General features: G+C 33.6%; 1 protein-coding gene and 1 long non-coding RNA gene across 5 annotated transcripts in view; one reads left to right on the top strand and one right to left on the bottom strand.

Moving 5' to 3' along the window:
* Window positions 1-20,804, bottom strand: part of LOC116631106 — a 112,036-nt gene that overhangs the window by 19,584 nt on the left and 71,648 nt on the right. The window lies entirely within an intron of this gene.
* The window catches only part of PTPN12 (protein tyrosine phosphatase non-receptor type 12), an 87,565-nt gene that overhangs the window by 49,516 nt on the left and 17,245 nt on the right, over window positions 1-20,804 (top strand). For all 4 annotated transcript variants that reach the window (XM_032402297.1, XM_032402298.1, XM_032402296.1 and 1 more), the window contains 7 exons: window positions 585-623; window positions 2,672-2,743; window positions 6,703-6,762; window positions 7,974-8,116; window positions 11,153-11,219; window positions 13,624-13,701; window positions 13,834-13,932. In XM_032402297.1, the coding sequence (XP_032258188.1) occupies window positions 585-623; window positions 2,672-2,743; window positions 6,703-6,762; window positions 7,974-8,116; window positions 11,153-11,219; window positions 13,624-13,701; window positions 13,834-13,932 (558 nt within the window). The remainder of the gene's footprint in view (window positions 1-584; window positions 624-2,671; window positions 2,744-6,702; window positions 6,763-7,973; window positions 8,117-11,152; window positions 11,220-13,623; window positions 13,702-13,833; window positions 13,933-20,804) is intronic.

Raw genomic sequence — 20,804 nt, 5'->3', positions numbered from 1 at the left:
AAGATGGATTAATAGATGGATAGAGGGATAGCTATGTGATAGAAGAAGAGTGAAGTGTTAATGGTAGAATATAGATGGTAGCTATACAGTGTTTACTGTAAGATTATTTCAGCTTTGCTACATGTTTGAAACATTACATTATAAAATGTTGGGATGAAGAAGCAAATCTAATAACCTTTTTGTTTAAAGACAGTATTAAATGCATTCAACTTTCAGATAATTTTATTAAATATATTTAAAATACCTTGGGTAAATGTTTGGTAAATATCCTAAAGGGTGATATTTTAATGTAATTTCAAAAGTCAGAGGCCAGTCTATAAGGATCATAAAATTTAATTCAAATTAAATACATTATGTTAATTGAAGCCAATTTAATTTGTTGCTATATAGTTATCCCTTGATTGTAAGGTGTGATTTTGATCATTTCTTTAACTCCTACTTTTAATATTAAAATTGCTTTGACAGGCCAGGTATAATTTTACTCAGAGTAAAAAGTAATTCTTGAATTCATATTTTATTTAAAAAGTAAAATTGTGTTTAACTGATACAGTCTTTATCTCATCCCATCTCCTATTTCTTTTTAGATCATTGTGATGGCCTGTCGAGAATTTGAGATGGGAAGGGTATGTATACCTATTAACACTTAAAGTAATTGTGGAGGATCCTTTTTATCACTTCATTTCTAGGGATATATGGTTCCTGGTTCTTTATTATATTCTGAGCCTAAGTAGTTAAGGTAGATACTTCTTTTTTGTGTTCTGTTACTGGTTTTATTTGATAAAAGGAACATCATAATCTCTAAAAAGCACATAAACTTTTTTTTACATTTCATAAGTATGTTTTATGATACACTTAAAATAATAGATACTGTATTATTACTTAGTCTTTCGAAGTTTAATGGTGTTGTAAGTAGAACACTATTTATGGATTACAGTAGAGAGGAATAAATTGAACAAATGAAAATTAATTCAATAAAGTAATTTTGATTAATTATATCAATTTATAGCTGGAATATTCTGATTTTTCTGTCTGAGAATACCACTAAAATTTTTTGTTTGCTCATACTATCTTCAAAAGCAAAGAGAACAAAATTCCTTAATCTGAAATTTTTAACATTGGTATTTTTATACTCTGCAAGTAAAATTAGTTTTAAAACCATGTGATCTCCTGCAGCATCAAGACCAACTAAGTCTTTTTTTAATGTTGGTGGTGCTAATATATTTACAGAAAATAGGTATTAAATAAAACTTAAGTGTGGTCTTCTATAAATGTGACACATCAGACTTAGAAACAAATTATTTGGTGATTCGAATTTTCCTTATACTAATGTGGTACATTAGTTAAAGTAAAATTTTTTTAAATCTGTTTCACCCATCTCCTCACCTACCCTCCCCTCTGGCAAAAAAGTTGCAAAACTTCTTGTTAAATTTTTTTCGGTAAAGGATATATTGCATAAAGCAAGATAGTGCATCTTTTAGTTATGTGAGACATTGTACTACATAAATCATTGGGAAACCAATGTATTGGTGTATTTTAACTAATAATTTTTGTCATTCCTTCCTATTAAATCCTTTACCAGTAGTGGAAGTATTAAGTAATATTGGATAGAAAATTAATAGTCTAAGATTAGAAAATACACAAACCAATAAATTAAGTAATTAGGTTATCTGTTTAAGAATTGACAGGATATACTTCAATACCAGTATTATTAATTGTTTGTATTAGAAAATTTAAATTTCACTCTCCTACTGTTTAAGTTACTGTTAAGGTTTAGGATTTATTCCTCCTTTCATTTCTGTTAATGTTTGCCACTTGTATTTCAGTAATAATACTTGATGGAAAAAGGTCATACTGAGTACAGAATTTTTGAAGCTAAAGATTCTGTGATTCATAGTGTTTTGTTAGTAGTAAACTGTCAGTGAGTTAGGACCTATGAATTTATTTGATGAGCTTGACTGATTTTGACCTAATGGAAAGAACATAGATAATGAAATCAAATAAACCTACACTTTACTAGCATTTTGACCATGGTGCAGTGAACTACACCCTCTGAGCTTTAGTTTTATCTATGAAACGAATGTGATGATTATAGATTATGCATGTATGATGTTTAGCACATAGTTTTTGGTGTCAATTGTTTATTAGTTTGTACCTGGAATATAAATACCAATATATTCCTTACTTAGTTACGACCTGGAAAATTCTTCTTATAGCAAGTAGAGTGTTCTTTCTACTATCCCACAGATTTTATACCTAATGGGAATTCAGCTAGATATTATAGAGATTGTCATTTTACAAACATTAAAACTTGCCTGGCAACCCTTTATACTAAACAGACTTCTTGTGCCAGGTGCTTTGTTTTTTTAAAGCAGTGTTTCTTTTCTAGAGGAGGGTCTTTGGAATCTACTCTGTTGACCAAGCAGATAGCAATGAACTGCTTAGACACTTATATTAATAAAGTTCCTTTGAGTAACCTTGGAGAACAAATAGTAGCTTACCTTTAAGAACAGTTGGATAAGTGTAAGCTCTTCTAACACTTTGCCTACTGATGTCAGTTTTTCTGTCTTCTGGGAAGAGCAACAAGCTGAACACTAGGGCACAGAATATTTGTAAAAGTTCAGGAAAAACTACCATATGGATTACTTACTGACTTTTTTTTTTTGGACAACAGAAAAAATGTGAACGCTATTGGCCTTTGTATGGAGAAGAACCTATAACATTTGCACCATTTAAAATTTCTTGTGTAAGTACTTAGTTATATATATATATATATATATATATATATATATAAATTATTCAGAAAATTGGGATGCTAGACTGATGAATAATTATAATATGATGTGAACCCAGTTTTATATAAGCCAAGCATTCAATATTTCCATGTATACTTAATTATAATAAATATATATTAATAATAATGTTTGTTTTTGGGGGCCCCTGAGTGGCTCAGTCAGTTAGGTGGCTGACTCTTGATTTTGGCCCAGGTCATGATCTCAGGATCCTGGGATTGAGCCCCACATCAAGCTCCATGCTTGGCAGGGAGTCTGCTTGAGGATTCTCTATCTCCTTCTCCTTTTGCCCCTCCCCCTTGCTCTCTCTCTCTCAAATAAATAAATCTTCAAAAAAATAATAATGTTTGTTTTTATACTGCTTTTAAATTTAAAAGCTTTGAAAATGACTTCATAAATGTGTAATTTCCTTTTACTTTATTATTTTAATTTTCTGTTAGTCTTTGTATATAAGTTGGTAATAAATGTTGTATATAAGAATAAACAGGGTAACCTAGCTGTGCTTTGAGTGATCTATTTAGAAATTGGTATTAAAGTTGGGGTGCCTGGCTGGCTCAGTCAGTGGAGCATATGACCCTTAATCTCAAGGTAATTGGCATAAAGTAGTAGTTTCAAACTGAAATGGGAAAGAACCTTGATGACTGAAGTATAGTGTATCTTGTTAATCTTTCATATGTTTGTTACGCTATCCAGAAGTTTTGTAATTATATACAAAGATGGTTTTGAGAACTGCTTGATCCTATATGGCAGATAATTTATTATGAAACTTAAAATATATACCTATTTAATAAGCTCTAGAAATGAGTTAAATTCAAGTTCTAAAACTAACGCAGCCAAATCTGAGAAAATGAATTAAAAAACAAAAACAATGAAGGAAAAGCAAAAAAGAGAAGTAAAATATAAGTGAGCTTTTAGAATAGAACCAACAATTTGCTTTTGTTACACCCAATGGCATCTTTTTTTTTTTTTTAAGATTTTATTTATTTATTTGACAGAGACACAGCGAGATAGGGAACACAAGCAGGGGGAGTGGGAGAGGGAGAAGCAGGCTTCCCGCTGAGCAGGGAGCCCGATGGTGGGGCTCTGTGGGGCTCAATCCCAGGACCCTGGGATCATGATCTGAGCCCAAGGCAGATGCTTAATGACTGAGCCACCCAGGCGCCCCCAGTGGCATCTTTCTTAATCACCTGAAAGAAATATGTTGTCTTATTTACTCAAACTCAAAGATTATGACTGAACATAGATGAAAATTAAATAACTTCCCTTTATTAGTTAAGGTTTTCCAGAGAAATAGAACCAGTAAGATATGCATATATAAAGAGAAAAAGATTATAGGGAATTGGCTCATAGATCATGGAGGCTGGCGAGTCCAAAGTCTGCAGGGTGGTCAACCAAGCTGGAGACCCAGGGAAATTGACAGTTTAGTTCCAGTCTGAAGACCAGCAACCTGGAAACTAGGAGAGCTATTAGGGTAGCAGTTCTAGTCTAAAGGCAGGCAGGCTAGAGACCCAGAAGGGCTGATACTCACTTCCAGTTTAAAGACAATCTGCTGTAGAACCAGGAAGAGCCAGTGTTGCTAATGAAAGTAGTATATTGGAGAATTCTCTCATTTGGGCAAGACTGGTCTTTTTGTTCTAACTGATTAGAAGAGGGCCACTCCCACTATAGAGGCAATCTGCTCTACTCAAAAGTCCACAGATATAAATGTTAATCTTACCCAAAAACACATTCACAGGAACATGAAGAATAATGTTTCACTAAACATCTGGAACTCCCATGGCCCAGGCAAATTGACACATGAAATTAACCATCACATTCTCCATCGCACAATGACTTGTTTCTAACCTTGTTTTCTGTGGTTAAGTAAAATATAATTTCTGTGATTTCATTTATCTCTGGTGAGTTAAAGAAGTCCATAATTTTATGACTTACTTGTACTTAATGGCTTTTAAATTCCTCTGATGCATACACAAAGTTTATTGCTTTCTAAGTTGATGTAGAAAAGGACTCAAGGTGTTTACACAGTCTCCTTTATAAATGCAATGTGATTTTTGTAATGTTAACTATATCTCATAGTTGAATTGCCTGGATTTAATAAGCAGCCAATATTCTAAAGTCCTGGTTAGAATTAACTGTTTGTGGGTTAAATATAAATTTTTAAAATCCTACTGCATTTCATGTTATTTGGAATGGATTAAAAGCCAGTACATACCGCTTTGTGTATTTCTATGAGGGAAAACCTCCCTCCTCAGCAATCCATAAAGTATTCTACAATATTAAGTCCCTGGACGGTTCAGGAAACCTATTTTCTGTGCCGCATAGTTGTGTTGAACATTTGTAAGTTTAAATATAATAAGATATCTGTACTAAATGTTATAATTCAAGTGAAAACAAATAGTGCTTAACATTCAACAACTAAATGAGTTGAAATTTTTGAAGAGTTGGGGTTCAAGATTAGTAAACAACATTTAAAATAATGGAAGAAAGAAAGAAATAGATTATCATTTGGAAAAACATGATTTGACTTTTTTGGGTGATTTTTAAAATTGAACTAAAAGATAATTTAAAAAGTCCCTGTAAGAGATTTGATTTGATTAGCAGTAGCTGGTTTGATTTGTCAATATTGGGATTGATCCATGCTAAAGAAGCAAAATTCTTTCAAGATTTCAAATGGAAAGTAATTTGTATGTCTTGTGGTAATTTCTGACAACTCAGGATTTCTTATCACTGATGTAAACAAAAATCAAGTTTATAGGGGCACCTGGATGTCTCAGTCGGTTAAGTGTCTGACTGTTCATTTCGGCTCAGGTCATGATCTCAGGGTTGTGGGATCAAGCCCTGAGTTCGGCTCCATACTCAGTGGGGAGTCTGTTTGGAATTCTCTCTCTCCTCTCCCCTTGCTCTCACGCTTCCTCTCTCTTTCTCTCTCTCTCAAATAAATAAATCTTTTCACCCATACTCCTTTTTTTTGTTGAAAATAAAAACATAAACTTTCCCCTTAATGTTATTTGAAAAGTTAAAATGAACTGCTGTGATTTAAAAAATTAAAGCAGGAATAATATTGAATATTCTTTTTATTAAAAAACAGCACATCCTGTTGTTCTTGACAGTCACCACCCTAGATTATCTGTGGTTTTATATACAAAAGCAGAAAGAATAGTTTCCTAAGGGACAAACTGATATAGTGGCTTCATTCTAATACTTTGACAAATGATACTGAGAGACTCGTAAAGTAACGGTTATGTTGTCATCAATCAAAATAGTAATTTGGAATTTTATGAGTGCATCTTCTTCCTTCCCAAGTCTACATCCAATTAACTGAGAGGTGAGTGTTAGGTAGGGAAAATCAGGCTTTAGGGAAAGATAAAATAGTTGAAGATGGTAGTGGGTACTGAACAGTGTACATTTTGTATTATTTTTGTTACATAATTCTGGGGATGGTTGTAACTTTGCAAATATTTTATTGGATGATAGACTCTTGGTTAAGTAATTGGTTAGCAGACACTTCTGGGTTTTTGTTTTTGGTTTTTAACTGTAAGTAAAACTTAGATAAACAACTTGGTGACTTTTAGAATGGTTTTTTATTTGTTTTGGAGAGAGAGTGTGCGGTGGGAGGGGTGGGTAGAGGGAGAGAGAATCTTAAGCAGGCTCCACACCCAGCACAGAGCCTGTTGTGGGTCTTGATCTCACGACTTGAGATCATGACCTGAGCTAAAATCAAGTCTGACGCTTAACTGACTGAGCCACCCAGGTGCCCTAGAATGGTTGTTTTTGTAATTACCAGGTATACCTGGAATTTTAATGGTTAATTTTATATTGTGGACTTTAAATACAAGGTTATTGTTTGTTTTGGTGTGTTTATGCTTTTGTTTCAGTGTTCTCACTGACTCACAAGTGTTTTCCTTTATTTTAGGAAGCTGAACAAGCAAGAACAGACTACTTCATTAGGACACTCTTACTTGAATTTCAAAATGTAAGTATTTTCCATTTAGAGACAGTTTCTGAGAATAGTTTTTAAAGAGAGGATATATAAATTGTATGCCATCTTATCTTACATAGTTAAGGAAGTTTGTTAATTATTTCCCTTATTAAAATAATAAAGAAGAAAATCAGAGTGTAACATTTTATTTAGTATTTTCAGCCTTAAGCTTATAAAATTAGATAAAGTAATATAAATTTTAACTTAAAACAGTTTTCCTAAATTTACTATATTTGGAATATTTGGTTCTTTACTGCAAATATTTTTCCTCTATTACAGTAAGCAGATTATAGCACTGTTTACAAAATTATTACCCAGTTTTGCTAGTTTACAACTTTATCGAAACAAACCACCATCAAAGCTAAGTCTTCATTTAGATATATATTATTTTTACTTGAGGCCTTTGACTTTAGAGTTTCAGATCTATATAAAATAATTTTCTAGGAAGAAATCAAAGAAAATCTGATGGACATTAGAGAGTGCCATTTATTGGTTTCTTCCTCGATCTCTGTATTTTTATTATTTTAATTTTTTAAACCATTATGAACAATTAAGCATGTCCATAAAGTGCATCATTCTTCCTCAACTATTATATTTTAAACATACTTATAGCTCCTACCTTCCTGTTTACAAGTAGACATGGTTGCAGCACTCCATACTTTGAGAACCACTGATCTAAAATAAGGAAATGGATTGGGGTTGGACACTTAGTTTTGTTTCTGATTTTCTTTTTCAGTTTAAACATTCTGTTAGTCCTCTAATTACAGTAGATTTGAACACAGTGCTTATGATATATTGCTCATCCATTTACTGTGGATTAGTTAAAAAATATGCATAGTGTAAGGGTTAAAAGTGCACGCTCTGCAGGTGCCTGGGTTCAGACCCGCATTTGTCACTTGCTGTGAAACATTAGGCAAGTTATTTAATCTTTGTCTTAATTTACTTACCTATAAAACGTGGATAGTATTAACAGTACCTTTCTCATGGCATCACATGGAGAATAAGTAAATTGTTATATGTGAAGACCTTATATCAATACTTGGTATATGAGAGTCAATAAATGTACTTATTTATTTTTTTAAGGCATTGTTAAATACCACATAAATATATTACAAATGACAGTAAAGTGAGATGTGCAGCTTTTATGTATGCTTTAAAATTTGTAGTGTCTTTTTATAACTGTTGAATTACTGTTATTCTTGAAGGAATCTCGTAGGCTATATCAGTTTCATTATGTGAACTGGCCAGACCATGATGTTCCCACATCATTTGATTCTATTCTGGACATGATAAGCTTAATGAGGAAATACCAAGAACATGAAGATGTGCCTATTTGTATTCATTGCAGGTACAAAAGAATTTTCCAAATATTTAAATACTTTGGACTATAAGTGGCATTATAATACGGGTGACGTTTGGTATTTTGAAACCTAATTTTTGGAATTACCAAGAGAGATAGGTCATTATATTGGTTTCCAAATAGTAAAAGCTATCTGAATCCTGAGGAAATTTTTCTTCTCTTAATTTTTAATTTACGTTGGATTCTTCTAAAAGACTTAGATAATACTTATTTCATAAAACTGCTATCAGTTTCTCTAAGTGACTTGTATCTACATTCACATTTGTTATAAAGAGTAAATGAAATTTCTCAGACTCAAAAATTTACTGGTTAGTTAAATAGTTCAGAGATTTTTTTAGTGGAGACAGAACGCCAAAGATAGTTTTTCTTATCCAGTAGGTCTGATTGTAATGCTTATTAGTGAGTTGAAAAGGCTGCTTTTTATTTATGGGCCAGAAAGGTGACTTGCTGATGGACATGTGGGAATCAGTTAACAACTTGGTTAATTAAAAAATATTTTTCTATAGTTAATTCAGTGGTTAGTTGACCATTTAATTAAGTAGTTGGCTGTTTAAGAAGAAAAAATCTAATTATAGTAATTGCTTTGACTTGACTTCTTCAGAAGTTAGTCACAATCAGTTTTTGTTCTATCAGTGTTGCCCAATGTATATAGTTCATAAATCCAATTTGATAGGAAGGTTTTCCTTTAAAAAATTAAATAGGCCATTTAATATTTTTAAACAGCCAAAATAGTATTTTAACTGTAGTGACATACATAAAAGAAAGGAAATCACTTACAATTCCAGTAGAGGTGCTCATTGTTAAAACTTGAGTATATGTCCTTCAGTGTGTGTGTATATTTTTAAAGAATGTTTCCCCATGTAATATAATTGTGTACATTTTTCTAAATCATATAACTATTCTTTCTACAATGAATTATGACTGCCCTATACTTTATATTTAACTTCCATTCCTTGGCATTTACTACCCCTCCCCCATCGTTTTTCATCTATTTTCATTTTTTTAAACATTTATTTATTTATTTTAAAATATTTTTTTTATTTGTCAGAGAGAGAGCAAGAGCACACAAGCAGGGGGAGCTGCAGGCAGAGGGAGAAGCAGGCTCCCCACTGGGCAGATCACTGGGCATGATCTGATTTGGCTCAGATCATGACCTGAGCCAAAGGCAGATGCTTAACCAACTGAGTCACCCAGGCGTCCCCTTTTTCATGTATTTTAAACAATAGTTTAAATGTCCAAGTGGCTGTCTTTGTAGTGAAATCTTTGAGCACATCTGTAATTACTTCATTAGGATAGATATAAGCAAATGGGATTCCTAAGTGAAAGAACATGAACTTTTTTGTGCTTTTAACACATATTTTAAATTTTGTTATCCATAAAGCTAATGCTGATTATAATTAGTCAGTTTGTGGGGTGCCCGTTTTCCCGTACTCTCCCCAATACTGTTATCTTCTTGTTTGTTTGATTTAATGCCTGAATGACAGGCCACCTTTTTTTTTTTCCTGGTAGTTTATATTCTTTTGTGACTTGCTTGTTTGTATACTTTGCCAATTATTTCATAGCAGGCATTCATCTCTTAATAATTATGTTATAAATTCTTCATATATCTTTATATATTGAGGTTGTTAACTTTTAATCATGTTGTAAGTAGCATGGTTTTTAAATGGCTTTTATTCTGCCGGTCTTTTGCCACACATAAATTTTAAGTTGTTATGTAGTCAGAGTTGTGAATCTTCATTTATGATTTCTGTCCATTGAGATGCTTAGAAAGTCCTTCTGTAACAGTCGTACATAAACTACCTTTTTAGCACTTTTATAGGTTTTTTGTAAACATGTTTCTAATCCATCTGGAATTTTTTTTTATGATTAAGGTATAAGGTAAGAATCCAGCTTTTGCTCTTGTTAGGCTTACTTTCCCTGTATCATTTATTGAATGGTCTAATCTTTCTCCTTTCATGGGAGAATTCACCATTATGTAATACTTACATATACTTGGATGTGTTTTTGAATTTTGCATTATGTTTCATCAGTCTGGTTGTGTATGTCTTTGTAAGATCACACTTTCAACCATCAAATTTAAATATATGTCATTTAGCCCCTAGTAACTAATGCAGTATTCTAGAACTGTTTTGATGTGAGGAATTGATAAATGTATCAACAGTTAAAAATTTATATTACTGATATCTATTAAGAGCTTTTTAAAAATCATACTAAGTTGCTTATAGATGTATTTTATCAGGAAATCTTAGATGACATGTTTGACAAACTACTCATCTTTCTAAAGGTTTTGAAATATGTATTAAAATGCTACCCAACTTTTTTTCTACCTAAAAATTATTCTGGTGATATCAGTAATATCTTTAATTACTCAGAGTGATTCTCAGTCCTGAGGAGCATGTCTCCTATCTCCCTCTAGTTTGAGAATCAGTTGCTCTAACGTACTTTTGTCATGTTTTAAAATAAAAAAACCCTGCAGAATTTTACTTTACATTCTCCAGGTTCTATTATTTCTTTAGGAGATGAGAGTGCATCACTCGTCTTTGTTCTTCTGGTGAAATCACTGCTACTGTTCAAACCAATTTCTAGGGCTTGTGGTACTCCTCATCTTTTCTATACCTTTTGCAGATTGAAATGATGTATTGTTTCCTCCTCTACTCTAAGGCACCAGAGCCGTATTGGACGTAAATTACATTTCTCTCTGCAAGTTATTATGTTGGCAAGACAGGATTTTCTGAGGTAGAATTAGACTTACAAAGTAAAAGCTGCTAGGTATTTTGTGAATCACTTAGGTATTCTCTGAATCTTGGAAGTTCCCTAAATTAAACAAAAACAAGATGTAAATACTAATGTTAAAGATGTTTGCCATGCATACACTTTAAGTTATGATTTGTTTACTAAGATAGTAGAATATTGTCAAATTTCTTAAATGATTTTTTTGCTTCTGAAAATTGTGTTCATCCACATTTATTTTATAGTTCTTTTATGACAAAAATCAAATTATTCTTTCAAATTTTATATTTATAGTGCAGGCTGTGGAAGAACAGGTGCCATTTGTGCCATAGATTATACGTGGAATTTACTAAAAGCTGGGGTAAGAATAATTTTTATATAGCATTATATCCAATTGATCTATTATTATTTTCCAACTTAATGGTAAATTGCAGTAAATTATAACATGTGTTTCATTATACATGTTACTTATTTAGAAATAGCTTTACTCTGTAAGGAAAAAGGTAGTGGAACTGGAAAAGGTATAAATGATGTTTATTACCTTGAGATAATGCATGAGGCAGCAAGGTAAACATGTTACCACCTCTGTGTTCTGTGTGAATTGATACCTGCATTTAGAATGTAAAATCTGGGTTGACTTCTCCAAATACAGAATCTTCATTGCCTTTTATATCTATTCCAGGTATAAGTGTTATCAATTCAATAAATATTTATGCCTAAATGGAAATATTATTTTATAGTGGTTAAGGATGTTGAGTCTGGAGCCAAACTGCCCAGATTAAAATTCAGTCATTCACTGTCTGTGGGATTTTGATCAAATTACTTAATTTCATTGTGCCTCGATTTTTTCAACTGAAAATGGGAATCATAATATTAATAACTCATAAAAAATAAATTAACTTTGTAAAGTTCCTTAGAACTATGTGTGTCCTATATCAAGTGCTCAGTTCAGTGTTAGTTTTCATTAAAACCGGTGTTACTGTTGTTACTACCACTACTATTTCAAAGACGTTGTGTTCAATACTATGGAGGATATAGAAGTAAATAAAACACAGTCCTCGTTACAGATTTGAAAAACGTTGTTGTCTCATTGTATGTAGATTTGCTTCTCTTACTGGTTCTATAGTATTCATTTTCTATGCATTAGGAAGAAGTTTTTAATTCTTTATAGCTTTTTTAAAAATTATTTTTTTAAACACTATGCCCAGCATGGGGCTTGAACTCACAACCCCGAGATCAAGAGTCACATAACTCTACTCACTGAGCCAGCCGGGTTGCCCCCTTTATAGCTTTAAGGTGTGTTTCTGTGTCTTTATCTTGTATCAAATAGGATTAATAAAATATTTAATTTCTTTTTTTTTTCTTCCTTCCTCCCTCTATTCTTTCTTTTTTCCCCTGCCTTAACATTTTTCAATTTTGCTAGGGAATATTTAAATTTTAAACTTTCTTCAAAAGCCCTTTGGGGTTAAATTTTATTTTTGTATTCCTCAAAAATGTAATCATCTCCTGATACTCAAATGAAAATTTTTAAGTGAACAAAATTAACTAGGATTCTAACCCATTTTAACATAAAAGTCAAAGATTAAAACTGGGATGGAAAGAGGCATTTAAATAAATGCCAGTAAGCAGAAAAAACATCTGGTCATTCCACAAGTTGTGTATTTTGAACATAGTCCTCATTTGATTGTGTTTGGCTTAACATATATATAATCTTATGTTTTAGTTTAGGACTTGATGTAAAAATCTTTTTTTTTTTTTTTAAGATTTTATTTATTCATGAAAGAGAGAGCACGAGCAGGGGGGAGGGGCAGAGGGAGAGGGAAAAGCAGACTCTGCTGAGCAGGTAGCCTGATACGGGACTCGATCCGAGGACCCTGGGATCATGACCTGACCCAAAGGCAGACGCTTAACCAACTGAGCCACCCCGGTGCCCTGTGAAAATCTTTTGATGTATATAAAGACTCTCAAACAGTAGACCTGGGAATCTGTTTAACTCTTCTTTATCACTCCAAAATATTCTTGTTGATCACCAAGTTCTAATAGTTCTGCCTCAGAATTGTGCCTCAAATCTGTTTGTACCTTTCTTTTTTTTAGATTCCTTCAGTAAACTTCTACCAGTTTCTCCCTTTCAGACTCTGATCTTCCCTGCTGCAAAGCAGACTGAGTATCAGATCTGCTCATGTCAGTGTTACCTCTTGTAGTAGTTCTAATTCCAGATGTACCAAAGAATTGTCAGGGATGTTTCACAGTCTCCAGAGACATGGCTGAGGGATCTGTATTTTTACCAGCTTTCTTAGTTGGTTCTTATGTAGAGAGCCCAGGAAACAGTGGCCTGTGGAATAAGTTCAAACTCTATTATGTTTACAGTCTGATTCCAGGTAGCCTTACCTTCTTTCCTCCTTAAATACCTCTTTCTTTCAGTTTTAGGCTGTATCAAGCTTCTGAATTCCCCAAAAAGATTATACATTTAATCTGCCGTGCTTATGTATATTTCCTTCACTTTTTACTCCACACACCAATCAGAGTTAGTCACAGCGTCTTTATTCCCACTGCCTTGGCTGGATATTTATTTGTTCACTTATCTCACTAGCTTGACTGCTGAGGGTCCAGATTAACTTTGTATCTTCAATGCCAACAACAATGTCTGATGGATGGTAGGTAGTGCTCAGTAAATGTTTTCAGTCATCCAGCATGTATATAAGGTCTGTTTGAGAAGTTACAGGTCCACATGAAAAAGAGTTGATGTGTTAAATTCTTCGTTTTAGAAAATACCAGAGGAATTTAATGTATTTAATTTAATACAAGAAATGAGAACACAAAGGCATTCTGCAGTGCAAACTAAGGTATAGTTTTTTGTTTCACTTTATATAGACTGTATTTTTTTAAATATCTTCTTGGTTGGTTTGTTTGTTTTTTTTTCAAATGTCTTTTCCCTTGTTTATTTTCCCTTGTTCATCATGTCATCTCCCTAATAGGAGCAGTATGAGCTTGTTCATAGAGCTATCGCCCAACTGTTTGAAAAACAGCTACAGCTATATGAAATTCATGGAGCCCAGAAACTTGCTGATGGAGTGGTAGGTGTTCTTGGCCTATTAATTTTAGAAAAAGTTCCTTTCCTTTCCTTTCTTTTTTTTCTTTTTAGATTTTTTTTTTTTTAAGTAATCTCTACACCCAACGTGGGGCTCAAACTTAACCCCAAGATCAAGAGTCCCATGCTCTACTGACTGAGCCAGCTGGGTGCCCCAAAAACTTTTTTTTTTACCAAGATGTAATATTTAGCTTTTTAATGGTTATCTGTGTTTTACCTAACGTGAGAATATCCATGACAGTTGTTATTTTTATTTAACTTTGATTTTGTTAACTCCTTTCCTTCTTCCTGTTTGAATCTTTCTATTATCATGGACATTTAATGACTCCAGTACAAGTTAAATAATACTCAAAATAGAATATAGTTAGGAAAATAGGTCTTATGTCAAAAATCTTTACTGTTTCAAATATAAATTACTTTTAAAAAAATTAACTGCATTGTTCTCTCTTTTCTTCTACCCCCCACCTAAGTAATTTTAAGTTGATTCTACATGAATTAAATTGTGTTCTTGGTCATGATGATATAAAGTTTTATAATTAATTTTGTATAGGCTTTTTAATTAAGTAGAATTATAGTGCTACAATGAAGTCCCTTTTTGGCATGTGTTTCGTTCAATGTCATTTTAGCCTTAACAGATCTTACTGGATGTTCAAACTTTTGACCTGACAGAAATACTTTATTCTCATAGTGTTCTCATGTCTGCCTCTGTTTTCTCACTAGTTCTTTTATTTGCTGTCTTTCTGTAATCATCTTGTCCTTGAAGGTATTGCGCTGTTTTTTTGATAAAATTTCTTTACGTTTTTATCCCTGAACCTAAGATAGCCATCACATGATAAATCAACTTAGCCTCAATAACTGAAGTAAAATGAGGAAATGAGTTGCAATTTATAACCTTTGTTTTCGTTTTCTTCTTCACATTGTGTTTGGCATTTTCCTAGACTATTTGTTTGAAATTTCTTGGTTTTATAAATGAGAGACTTGTTACCAAATGCTGATCACAGTGTCTTAAAATAATCTAATATTGATCCATGAGTTTTAGGAGCTATGTATTTCCTTTATTAGCCAAGTGATAATTGTAGGTTTTTAAGATCAATATATGTGACCTCATTTTTATTTCTTGTATTAACATAGGAATCGTTGTGCAACTAGGCCTTACATGTTGCCATCTCTTTTTCCCTTTATTTTTAAAAAAGATTTTATTTATTTATTTGAGAGAAAACGAGAGAGAGAACATGAGAGGGGGGAGGATCAGAGGGAGAAGCAGACTCCCCGCTGAGCAGGGAGCCCAATGCAGGACTCGATTCCGGGACTCCAGGATCATGACCTGAGCCGAAGGCAGTTGCTCAACCAACTGAGCCACCCAGGCGCCCCTCTTTTTCCCTTTAGTTTAATTAAAACCTGTTACAATCTGTGCTGAATGTAGCCAGATATTGTATAACATAGAATAGAATGCTTTATATATTATTGTGTATAATGTTATTTAAATTGAGAATCAGTTAATGCTTCAGAAAGCTAAATAGGCTGTGCTTTTTTTCTTTAAATTTTAGTGGAAGAACATTTGTTGTTTATATAAATGCAAGATTAATTTCAAAGTTAAAGTTTCTATACTTCAGAAATGTAGATATTTTAGACTACCATTTCCTTAGTATATACAAGTGAAAAATATTCTAACCATTACATTTTTCAAATGTATAGGAAATTCTTATTTCATTTTTTATTGGGATATAATTGACATATAACATTGGTTTTGGGTATACAGCATAGTTATTTGATATTTGTATATATTGTGAAATGATCATCACAGTAAGTCTAGTTAACATCCATTACCACACATAGTACAAATTTTCTTTTCTTGTGATGAGAACTTTTAAGATTTACTCTAATGAACTTTGAAATATGCAATACAGTATTAAGTATAGTCACCATGCTGCACATTATATCCCATAATTTTTAAATTTTATACCTGGAAGCTTGCATCCTTTGACCCCCTTTACCCATTTCACCCATCTCCTACCCCCCACTTCTCGCAAGCACCAGTCTGTTCTTTGTATCTATGAGTTCAGTTTTTTGTTTGTTTGTTCTTAGAATCCACATATAAGTGATATCATACGGTATTTGTCTTTCTCTCTTTGACTTCTTTCACTTAGGATAGTGCCCTCAAGGTCCATCCATGGTGTTGCAAATGCCAAGAATTCCTTCTTTTTTATGGCTGAATGATACTCCATTGTGTGTATATGTCCCGTTTTCTTTATCCATTCTTCGACAAATGGACCTTTGGGTTGCTTTCATGTCTTGGCTCTTGTATTTATTTATTTATTTATTTATTTATTTTAAATATTTTATTTATTTATTTGACAGAGAGAGACATAGCGAGAGAGGGAACACAAGCAGGGGAAGTGGGAGAGGGAGAAGCAGGCCTCCCGTGGAGCAGGGAGCCCGATGCAGGGCTCGATCCCAGGATCCCGGGATCATGACCTGAGCTGAAGGCAGATGCTTAACGACTGAGCCACCCAGGCGCCCTTGGCTCTTGTAAATAAGGCTGCAGGGAACATGGTGGTACATATATCTTTTTGAGTTTGTGTTTTCACTTCTTTTGGATAAATACCCAGAAATGGTATTACTGGATCATATGGTAGTTCTTTTTTTTTTTTTTTTTTGAGGAACCCCCACATTGTTTCTATATGACTGCACCAATTTACATTCCCACAAACAGTGCATGAGGGTTTCCTTATCTCCACATCCTCTCTAACACTTGTTATTTCTTATCTTTTTAATGCTAGCCATTCTGACAGATACCAGGTCTCATTGTGGTTCTGATTTGCATTTCCCTAATGATTAGTGATGTTGAACATATTTTCATATATTCCTGTTGACCATCTATCTATATGTCTTCTTTGAAGAAATGTCTATTCAGGTCCTCTGCCCATTTTTAATCAGGTTGTTGGTTTTTTTGCTATTCAGTTCTCTTATTTCATAGATTGCCTTTTCATTTTGTTGATAAGTTTCCTTTGCTGTGTGGAAGCTTTTTAGTTTGATGTAGTCCCACTTGTTTATTTTTGCTTTTGTTGCCTTTGCTTGAAAATAATTTTAATGCAATATTCAGTGCTGTACCTTTAAAGCTTTTGAGTATATTTAAGTGATCTCCAGGAAATGATATGTGATAAATACTGCATTGCTCTTTCATCTCTGTTTTCTCATTACCTGATTTCTTTTAGGTTTTATTCCATAAATTAAACTTCCATTTTATTAGTCGGAACTTCACACTAGGATTATAATTTTGTTATAGATTGTTTCTGTCTAATGGGTCAGAGGTTTACAAATAGCTAAGGAATACAAGAAAGATCATATGCATGTTATGGGATGAGATGAAATATCACCTGATGGCAGATTAGTGGTTATTTCAAACCTACTTTCGTATCTCCTTGCCTGGTACATAGGAGACACCCACTAAATGTTTGCTAACTGAACTTAAGACGTTAGATTATATCCTTGCATTTCAAAGCTGACATGGTGACTGCTGGGTTACCTTTTGGGCAAGATGGATATTTCTATTTTGTAAAAAGGAAAAACAGTTGCCCAAGGAATCCATTCTGAGAAAACTGTATTTGGTAAGAGTAAATATTTTGCCACAGGTGGTATACTGTAGTGTCTGACACTATATAACTGTATAACTCAATGGATGAATGGATTTAAAAAGTGGAAGGACATCTGGGTAGAAGAAAAAGATAGCTTATTCTAGGTAATTTTTTAATAGTGTCCTCTTTTTTTTTTTAAGATTTTATTTATTTATTTGACAGAGAGATCACAAGTAGGCAGAGAGGCAGGTAGAGAGAGGGGGGAAGCAGGCTCCTCTCTGAGCAGAGAGCCCAATGTGGGGCTCGATCCCAGGACCCCAACCGAGATCATGACCTGAGCTGAAGGCAGACGCTGAACTGAGTGAGCCACCCAGGCGCCCCTGATAGTGTCCTCTTAAGAAATCTTGTTTTCTAGGTATTTCTGAATCTAAGTGACTGTTTTTATAGCAGGTTTATATGTAGTTGGAGACTATAAATCCCAGTCAGAAAAAATGTGGAATCTAAAAAGTTGGGGAAGATCATCTTAGAACTGTATGGTTGAATAAAATGATTTGAAATATATTACTTGCCTTTCTGAACCTATGCTGTGAGAAACATTTATAAATCTATTTATTATTTCTCTGACAATTTAAAGGTAAAGTTACAAAAAAAAAAAAAAAAAAAAAACCAGACAAACAAAAAACTCTTAAACTGTATGTTCCAGAATTATTTTCTTAGAAATTTTGGTTGGAATGCTGATCAACAATATAAGACTCTATAATAAATGATATTTGTCAGCGGTATGTACAACCAAGAAGACTTTCCAGAGTAGGAGATCTAAAGAGAAAGTCTATTCTGGAATTGAGTAGCCTATTGATTTGGGATTTAGAAACACTTCAGTAAGCAAACATCTATAAGATGTACATGCATGCCTTTTTATCTTCTATATAAAAGACCACTACCAGTTATCAGTACCAGGATTTTCAATTCTAGGATGATGGCGTAATAGCAACAATATGGTCCTTCTGTTGTTATTGTACATTTTAGATGTGATACTGAATTCTGAGTATTTTTTCCTCAAATGTAATGTCCTTTATTTTTAAAGCACTTTGTTTTAATATTTATATTGTTCTGCAGTTGATAATATATCCTTAAGTATTTGATAATTAGGTTCTGATCTTTTTTTGTGGCCTCTGATATGGCTGTTATGTGGTAAATATTAAGAAACAAAATTAGTGAAATGGGTGAAGGTGGTCATAAGGTAAAAAAATAATTTTAGCAAGCTTTTCTTGAAACAAAAGAATATACTAAAACCTAATTTCAGTGGATTATTTAATTTCTAAAAGACCTTGATTCACCTTCAAAAGTTGGTGATTGTTTCAATTGGTAGTAAAAGCCCCTTAATAGAGCTATATACATTAGGACAAATGTGGGGACAAAAGCTGTAGTTAATAGTGTCAAAAGATATGAGTAGAGCAAACATTATTGTAGGCAAAAATAAGGAATCTAAGAACTGTCCTATTCTGAAGTCTAGTAGCCAGGAGGTTTTGTTCATGCTGTGTAGGCAATGGTTCTCTGAGTTGCATTTCTATACTGCCACATTGATTTCTTTCATCAGATGAAATTCAGCATGTTCAAAAGTCTCTTACCTACCCCCAAAGTTCTTTTTCCTCTTTTGGCCCTTTCTATTAATGGTTCCACCATTCTGTCATTACCCAAAATGAGGAATCCTTCATGACACCTTTCCTTTGTCATATTTGTTTGAAAATGCCCTTAATTTCCCTTCTTATTCCCTTCCCACCTGTTCCCTTCCATACTCTTTTCTTTTTCTCAGTATCTTACCTATCTCTCTCTTTTTATTTTTAAGATTTTATTTAGGGACGCCTGAGTGGCTCAGTCGGTCAAGCGCCTGCCTTCAGCTGAGGTCATGATCTCAGGGTCCTGGGATCGAGTCCTGCATCAGGCTCCTTGCTCATCCGAGAGCTTGCTTCTCCCTCTGCCTGTTGCTCTCCCTGCTTATGCTCTCTCTCTCTCTGACAAATAAAATCTTTAAAAAAAAAAAAAAAAAAGATTTTATTTAGTTAGTTATTTGAGAGAGAGAGCGAGCGTGAGCAGCGGGGAGGGTCAGAGGGAGAAGCAGACTCCCCACTGAGCAGGAAGCCCAACGTCGGGCTCCATCCCAGCACTCTGGGATCGTGACCTGAGCCAAAGGCAGACAGCCAACCCACTGAGTCACCCCGGCGCCCCTCTTACCTGTCTCTTAATGTCATTCTAAATGCTGCCTTAATATTCTCAACTTCGTAATATTTTTCAGCTATATTCTTAATATTCTCACCTTTAAATAACATCTCTGGTTTCACTACTTTATGATTTTATGATTACCCCTTTACTTTTTAGTTTGATAATATTACTAGACTATACTTCTTGGAGTTAAGTACTATGTACTTTACATTTTTGTATCCTCTCCAGTGCTTACTGTTTAGTGCATGTCACATACTTATCCACATTGCCTTACCTGCTATTCCAAAATCCAAAATGCTCTGAAAACCTAAAGTGGGGGGGGAGGGGAGAGAGAAGAGAAGATGGGGAAATAGAGAGTGAAAGTGTTGGTTTGGTATTATACTCATTTGGCAGCAAAACCTGACTTGACATGACTTGAGGCTATTCATATTGTACTATAAAAAAATTGCTGTGTTTTACAGGTTAGAAGCAGTTTCATATGGTTCACCCTTAACCTTTATTTAACCTACTTAATGTGAATGTGTACAGATTTTGATACAAAAATATTAACGGGTGTTATGGGAGTGTGTTTGTAAGCAAATGAATTATTAATATGTCAGAGGTATCTTTATGATGCAGAGTGTCTAAATTCTGGTGATGTCTGAGGATCTAAAAGTGTGGCATCCAAAAGACTTGATTTACCTGAGGCAATACCAATTTATATTTGTCTAGGTGTAATAATAATTAGTGCTCCCACTTTCATTCTCAAAGAGCCCTGATTTGGACAATAAATTACATGGCTACCCTACCTCAGCAGATACCCCTGCAACAGATGCCTTTGTTATGGTAGGTGGCTTTAATTGAGAATGAAAGCATCCATTCTCATGATGTTATTGTTGTTCTGGTCAGAGTAAGATACATAGTTAAGATGCATAAAACTCTTCTAATACATCTGATTATGTGTCAGGAGACAGGGTGCACTAAAAATTGTGGAAAAGTTAGAGATCTCTCTTTTCCTTAGTTGAGCATACTTGGTAAAAAAAAAAAAAAAAAAAGTCACTGGCAAGAAAGGCAAAGAAGGTGC

This window comes from Phoca vitulina, unplaced genomic scaffold (genome assembly GCF_004348235.1).
Source record: "Phoca vitulina isolate PV1807 unplaced genomic scaffold, GSC_HSeal_1.0 scaffold4, whole genome shotgun sequence".
Lineage (NCBI taxonomy): Eukaryota > Metazoa > Chordata > Mammalia > Carnivora > Phocidae > Phoca > Phoca vitulina.
The sequence above is the reverse complement of the archived record's forward strand: the minus strand, read 5'-3'. Positions and strand labels throughout refer to the sequence as shown.